The sequence below is a fragment of the Charadrius vociferus genome, unplaced genomic scaffold (assembly GCF_000708025.1).
Source record: "Charadrius vociferus isolate BGI_N301 unplaced genomic scaffold, ASM70802v2 scaffold260, whole genome shotgun sequence".
NCBI classification, from domain to species: Eukaryota; Metazoa; Chordata; class Aves; order Charadriiformes; family Charadriidae; genus Charadrius; species Charadrius vociferus.
In genome coordinates, this window is record NW_009646410.1 from 814,147 (window position 1) to 821,060 (window position 6,914).

General features: G+C 35.8%; 1 protein-coding gene across 1 annotated transcript in view; it reads left to right on the plus strand.

The window, feature by feature from the left end:
• The window catches only part of SUMO2 (small ubiquitin-like modifier 2), an 8,286-nt gene extending 2,035 nt beyond the window's left edge, over positions 1 to 6,251 (plus strand). Inside the window, exons 2-4 of the mRNA XM_009879978.1 lie at positions 726 to 857; positions 3,920 to 3,991; positions 5,564 to 6,251. Of these exons, the coding sequence (XP_009878280.1) occupies positions 726 to 857; positions 3,920 to 3,991; positions 5,564 to 5,626 (267 nt within the window). The 3' untranslated portion in view covers positions 5,627 to 6,251. The remainder of the gene's footprint in view (positions 1 to 725; positions 858 to 3,919; positions 3,992 to 5,563) is intronic.
• The last annotated feature ends 663 nt before the right edge of the window (positions 6,252 to 6,914 follow it).

Genomic DNA, 6,914 nt, shown 5'->3' on the forward strand with positions numbered 1-6,914 from the left:
GCTGGGGCTCCTCCGCGCCTCTCCCGACACAGTCTCTGGATCGCAACACGAGCCGCGGAGTTGAGAGTTTGTTTTCTGCAGTTTCTGCGTGTGGCTCCTAATGGAAGCGAGAGGATCGGGCTGCTTGTTAATAAGGAGGGTTTTTTTTCTTAAAGGTTTTCTAAAGGAGAAGGCTTGGGGTTTGGTGGTTTGGTTTTTTTTTTTTTTCGGATTTTGTCACCTTTTCAACTGCAGTCCTTTAAAGTATCTGGAAGTTTTCTTCAGAAGTACCTCAACTGATAGGGAAAAGTTTGAGATGTAGTAAGAAGGAGACTTGCTAGTCGTTGTGATCATAGTTACAACAAATAACTTCATTCCTTTGATTGGGAACGGTAATGTCGCATATTATTGTGCCCTTGATAGAAATAGCTTTTTTTTAAAAAAAATTGTTGTAAAACAACTGGCCTAGTAAGTCTTCACTGCTACTTTGCATGTTAAGCAATCTCCAGAATGACAACTAATATTAGTAGGATTTGGGTTTTTTTGTGTGTGGCTTTTTTAAATTATTATTTTCAAATAAAAAGTACTGACCTTTATTTCCTAATTCGAAGTTTAAAGTTGATAAACACCTATAATATCTTTATTTACTACTTTTTAATGACCTGTTGCACTTTGGTTAAATGTTAACCTCTTGTTTCACGCCTTTTAAAAAAGTGTTGTTTTTTTTTCTTTTATTTCCTCAACAGGAAGGAGTGAAGACTGAAAACAATGACCACATTAATCTGAAGGTGGCAGGGCAAGATGGGTCTGTGGTGCAGTTTAAGATTAAGAGGCATACACCACTTAGTAAACTAATGAAAGCCTATTGTGAACGACAGGTATGGTTCCTGTATGATCATCAGGAGAACCAGTTTCTGGTGGAGAGGTCATCTCCATAGCGATAGATGAAGACAGTAAAGTCTTAAAACCATGTAAATATGCAAAATGATAAAGACTTAACAGAAACTAATTGTGTTGTGGAAAGTACATTGTTCTTAGGGTCTCTGTAAGAGTGGACTGACAGGTTTGTGATAGGAAACAGGTAAAATAAAGATCTGTTGTTATCTTTGTGAAATCTGCATTGTAGGTGTAGGCTGTTGGGAGGCAACTGTTACTCTACTGCTCAAAAATATCAGTATGGAAAGGGTGGGTTAGGAACCTGCAATATGAACTTAGGATGGAGAGCTGAGTGATTATCAGAGGTATTTTTATAACTCTTGAGTAACTTCTTGGTCTGGTCATAGGCTTCTGATTCATTAGCTTAGTATTATCGTATTGAGATGAGAGAATATCGATGAATATTTCAGGGTTTTAAGGTGTCTAATGTCTAGCTTGAGAAGGAACTTGTGCATTTAATGTTGAGATTTGCTTTTTCTCTTGTGGCCTAGTTGTCAAATTAATCCTCTGAGGGAGAAAACAATGTATTTTGCTAGTGTAGTGGCAACTGCAGCCACCCTACCAGGTTGTAGGAAGCTATTGCAAGTTTTAAAAACACCTATATATGGGTAGTGCTATTTAACACTTTCTTCTGAATCTTTTGATTAGGAAAATGTGGTCTCTGCTGTCCATGTGTTTTTTCATGAATTATGTGCCTTTAAAAAGTTCCATCTCCACAAAAGCGTTTGGAATTGGGGAAGGTTTTTTTTAAACACAAATACTCGGCAATACTATTGAATGCAATAAAATCAGTATAAAATACTGAGGTAACTATTTCACCACCAAGAAAAACAAACTCTGCTTCGCATAGAGTGATAAAACCTCTGTGGTTTACCCTTTGCTGCAGTAGGATAACAATAGGAATAAAGACAGGGAAAATCAGCTCTTACTGAACATGGGAATATGTTCTTGTATTCTGAGGATAAACTAGTGAATATTTGAGGCTATGGGCTCATTTTTCCTATCTCTGTCATACAAACTCAGGTTATATTGTGTAGATCACTGTGTATTGCATTTTTCAAACATACAGTGCAGGTATATCTGTCTTTTGGGGAGTTTGAGGATTGGTTGATTGGTTAATTGCTTTTAAAGTTCTGGGAAGGATGATTTTAGAAGTGCCACTCATACTTTAATTACTTGGATACAAAAAAAAGTAAGAATCTAAAACAACCAAACCCCCAGGTGTCGATTGGAGAGAAAGGAAAAAAAATCTTTAGAATGTGAGACATTTTTTCTGATTTTGGTTTTAAGCTAGAAGGTATCCAAAGGGTGTTTCTGTGGAGATGGACTTGTCTTTAAATTTTATTTCTCAGATGCTTACTTCTCAGACTTTTGTTTAAAAGCCTTTGTTTTGCTTATCTCTGAAAGTTAGATTTTGTTCGTGTTCCTAACTAGGCGTATCCGATCTTAAAATCCTTAAGATGTGGATTTTAGAGAGGCAGAAGCTGTGGATGGTAGAGAATTTAGCAGCTTTAAAGAATGAAAAACATGTATTGCATGTAGTAGACCTAAAATGGAAGTAACTAAACCTTAAATGATATGTTTAGAAGATGAAGACTATTTGTGATTATTTCAAGAGAGGGAAAAAATCGTCCATGGAACATAACTTAATTTTTTGTGGATATTAATCTCACCAAGGTACAGTTTTTCAGTATGTTTTCAGCTATCATTTATTCATAAAGTTGTCAAGAACCTGCAAAAAAGCAACACTTTTGGAATAGGAGATACATATTTTAAGAAACTCAATCTCTGAGAAAATGGCTCAGACCAAATGTTGCTGTGCAAAAATGTGTTGCCTCCGTGACACTTTGCCACATGGTTTTCTTAAACAGGATAATATTCTGAGTGAGCACTGCAGAATCTTAGTCACGCTGGAGAAGGCATTTTGCTGTGAACTATAAAGCCTTAGCAAAAAGTTTACTCGTATTTATTAAAATATTTTTCATGACAAATGAACTTCTCAAAAATAATGACTACCTTAAGTTCTCTTGTGTGTTACGTCTGCTCTTGCGTGGCCAAATGAAGGCTGATTTTCTAATTCAGAGATGCCACAGCAGCACCATGCAATCCATTGGATTTACTTCAAAATCAACTAGACTTCTTGAATTTTTAGGTACTCTGTAGGGAGAGTAGGTGAAACGGGGAGAAGTAGGCACCAAGGTTCTTTGTTCTGGGTGTATCCTCAAACTTCATTCATCTTCCTCTGCAGAATGTAGTGTGCTGGAGCTTATGTTATTAGTAGAAGGGATTGTTGCTCTCTAGTTATCTTTTTGAATCTTGTGGCTCAAGCAAGAATGAGAAGTGGTCTTCTGGGGGATGGAAGAGGTCAGCAAAATTACTATTAGGTGGTAGAAATGCTAGTTTGAAATACTATTCAGTAGTTTCTGGAAGTAGAAGATTCCTGAATTTTTTTTTTTTGAAAGTTCCAGGTGTGCCTGGAAAAAATTTGATCCATTGATTTCTTATTAATAGGAATTCAAGGTCAAAAAGTTACCATTGGCTACTCTGCTGCTGCAGACCAATAAATGGTGGTTGCATTTCTGGAGAAAGTATTTTAGAATACCTTTGCTTTTGGGGAAGATGAAGTATTGAATATTACTGTTTGACATTTGTTACCCAAAGTGTTGCATCTAATTTTTAAGTGAATTATTATTAAAAAGCACTATAAAAATCCTGGCTTTTGGGATGAGGCTTGTGTACTAGAAATTGCTTTATTTTAACTTGCAGTCAGTGGGGGCACTGTTGTTCTCTTAGTTATTGGACACAATGCGATTTTTAATACAAAACAGATTGCAAGGACTTGTAGTGAAATGCCTTAAAGTCGGTGCATGGGGAGCACAAAAACTGTATCTTGCATTATGACTTTTAATGATCATGCTGCAACTCCAGTGATGAGTTCGGGAGAAAACTAGTGAGTACTTTTACAACAGACTTATTTCCCTTTGTGTTAATTCTCTTTGTCCAGGGGTTGTCAATGAGGCAAATCAGATTCCGGTTCGATGGGCAGCCAATTAATGAAACAGACACACCTGCACAGGTAAACAACAGAAGCAAGAATAAAGAACTGTATTTGAAATTTGCTGCAGGAGTCGATGCTTCTGTTTCGTATAAAATACTCATGTGATTTTATATGTTAGTGATAGAACTTGATCTTTGTTTACCGTTATTTTGGTGTAACTAGTTTAGAATTATTGGAATCTTAAGACTTCTTTAGTGTTTTGAATAATAAGTCTGTATCGCTGTAGTAATAAAATAAGAAAATGAAGTATAGCATACAGATGGTGAGTCTTGTAAAACTGTCACTTTATTGAGTCACAGCTCTGAGATAAGAACCGGTAAGTTAAGAGTTGAGTTTTTCCTGAAGTAGTGGGTTTACTTTTGTATAAAAGCTGCCAGGATGTTATCAGAGATCCTATTTGCAAACTTGCTTTTGTAATACAAAAGTCATTTTCTGTTATTTGTTATTTGAAGCTCTGTTACAGCAGGATAACGTTAATGAATACTGTGAAGTTTCAGTTGTCTGTTTGTAATTGGTTAAAACAAAGGCTGTTCCAAGAACAGAATGGTTTGCTGTGACTCTTGGGTATTTTTCTGTACTGCTCCACGTAGCTGTGTTTAATCAGCCTTTCCAAGTGATACAGTTTTATATGCTTTTCAGAACCACTTGTTACGAAATAAGGGAGTCTTGTTTTTAGAAGGTTTATAGTAGTTCTGTATTTTTTAAGCTGTTGCTCCAAAGAATGTGCCTCTTAATGGCTACAATCTGTGCAACTTTTAAACTTGGGATACTGATAATTGAGGCAACAGGGTGCTTTTCTCTCCATCCATGTTATGCTGACGCTAAGGATCAGTCTATTTATAGCTGTGGTAAATGCCATAAACCAGTTTGATTTCCTGGAGCAGAAATTGAGACTGTTTAGAAATATAACTTATATTAGTTATAGCAGCTCCTTCAATCTTGGTATGGATTTTGTCAGTAGGTAACATGAACATCTCAGGAATATCAACTGTGACAGTTATGGTGAAAAAAGAATTACATTAATGAAGTATTGCTGTTCCTCACTACCAGATTGTTACATTGTTAACCATGTAAAGTGTTTTTAAGTTTTTTTTTTTGTGCTTGCTGATACTCGGTTTTGCCTGGTTGGGCTAGGGACCTTAATTATAGTCTGCTTTCTTTAATGCTGTAGCTGAAGCCACTTGCACATTTCAACAACAGCGGCAAAGTGGAATTGTGGCAATGTTCTAAGGTAAACTGAGGAAGTAAATAGGAGAAAGAAGATGCAATGGCAAAGTAGGCAACAGAATTAAAATATTGTGAATGCTGATCTTTTCCATAGGAGTCATACAATGCACCCTGAAGTTACATACTAGAATTCATTCTAGGACAACAGTTATCAACTGGCATTTTTTTTCAAGGCAATTTCTTTGCTTTTGAGTTACAGTGAGGTAGGTTAAATGTACAAAGTAATAATGATGGAGGGGAGCGGGGCTGGTCTGGTTACGTTGCATAAAAAGTAAACATGAAGATAGAAAATGTAAGAACAACCCAGCCTACAGTAGATATCTGAGAAGAGTTGAAAGCCTTTTTTTCTTTTTTCTGCTGTAGTTGGAAATGGAGGATGAAGATACAATTGATGTGTTCCAGCAGCAAACAGGAGGAGTTTACTAAAAAAAAAAAACAAAAAACAAACACACAAAAAAAGAACCTGCTACTTTCCTCTCCAGAACTGTGCTCCCACAGGCGACACATTCACAATTAGAAAAATGAGACTTGGTTCAGCCACATCCTGACTACTGCAGTATAGTTTTCTCTCTTCTCTCTCTGATTTTTTTTTTCCTATTCCTTCTATTGTACATAAAGTAACTGGTGTATGTGCACAGACATAATGCATATTTTTTTTAACTAAATGGCCAATGGTATGTTTTGATCAACATTTAATGGAGATGGGGTGGGAAAACAAACTGGTTCTGTGAAAATGCCCCTTTCTCCGTTAGTGGCATGCTCCTTCTACTTTTATCTTTATATTCCAGTAAGTTATTTTGCTCTCACTGTTTAAAAACAAAAACCTTGCATACCTTGTTTGATTGGATAATTTCAATGTTTTTCTTTTATCATTGTTAAACCAAGGACAATTTTATAACTTTTTTGTACGTAGCTGTTACATGTAGAGCAATCTCTGTCTAAGTAGGGGTAAATTACTCTTTAAAAAAAGAAAAAAAAAAAAAAGATCCTAGATAGTTTTCCCTTCAAGTAAAGCGTCTTGTTGTTTAAATAAACTTCTTGTTTAAAATAACCAGTTTTCTTTATTTTTCTGTGGAGTAATAGTACTCAGTCCTTGTATTTCTTTCTCTGCAGCACTTTATACTTCTCAATTCTCACCTTTCTATGCGGTAAGTAAGCATAATCTGCCTTTTACAGTCAGAAGATTGTTAGAAAATGAAAGGCTTCCTTGAGACCTCTCAGTCAGTCAGTAGTTGAACTGGAGATAGAAGTCAGTTTTGTCATCTTTTGATTTATTTTTTTTTTTTTTTGTGTATGTTCTGCTAAGCCAAAAATGTTTGATTAGGCAAACTGCATAATATTGGACTACTTATTAATGCCTTTGGGTTGAGCTCTTTTTGTCCATCTTTAATAGAAACATCAATATTGTTGTTATGGTAGCTTATTTAAAACTCTGTATTTGATTGCTTTTTGATGTAAACATTAAGTTAAAAAGAGCAAATTTCGTTAACCATTCAGTTTACCATGGTATTAAATGGGAGATGCTTGGAAATGTAAAGCAAAAATAAAAAATTGAGTTCTGTTTTTGGGTGTATTTAGCTCTGGTGGTGTAGATTCCAAGCTCTGCTTTACCATTGTGGTGTTCCTGCTTGAAAGGGAGGGAGGTTTGAAGTACTGAAGGGAGCCAGTGACAATGATGTTTTTCATGAGTCTTTTCGACAAGGCTGTTGTTGAG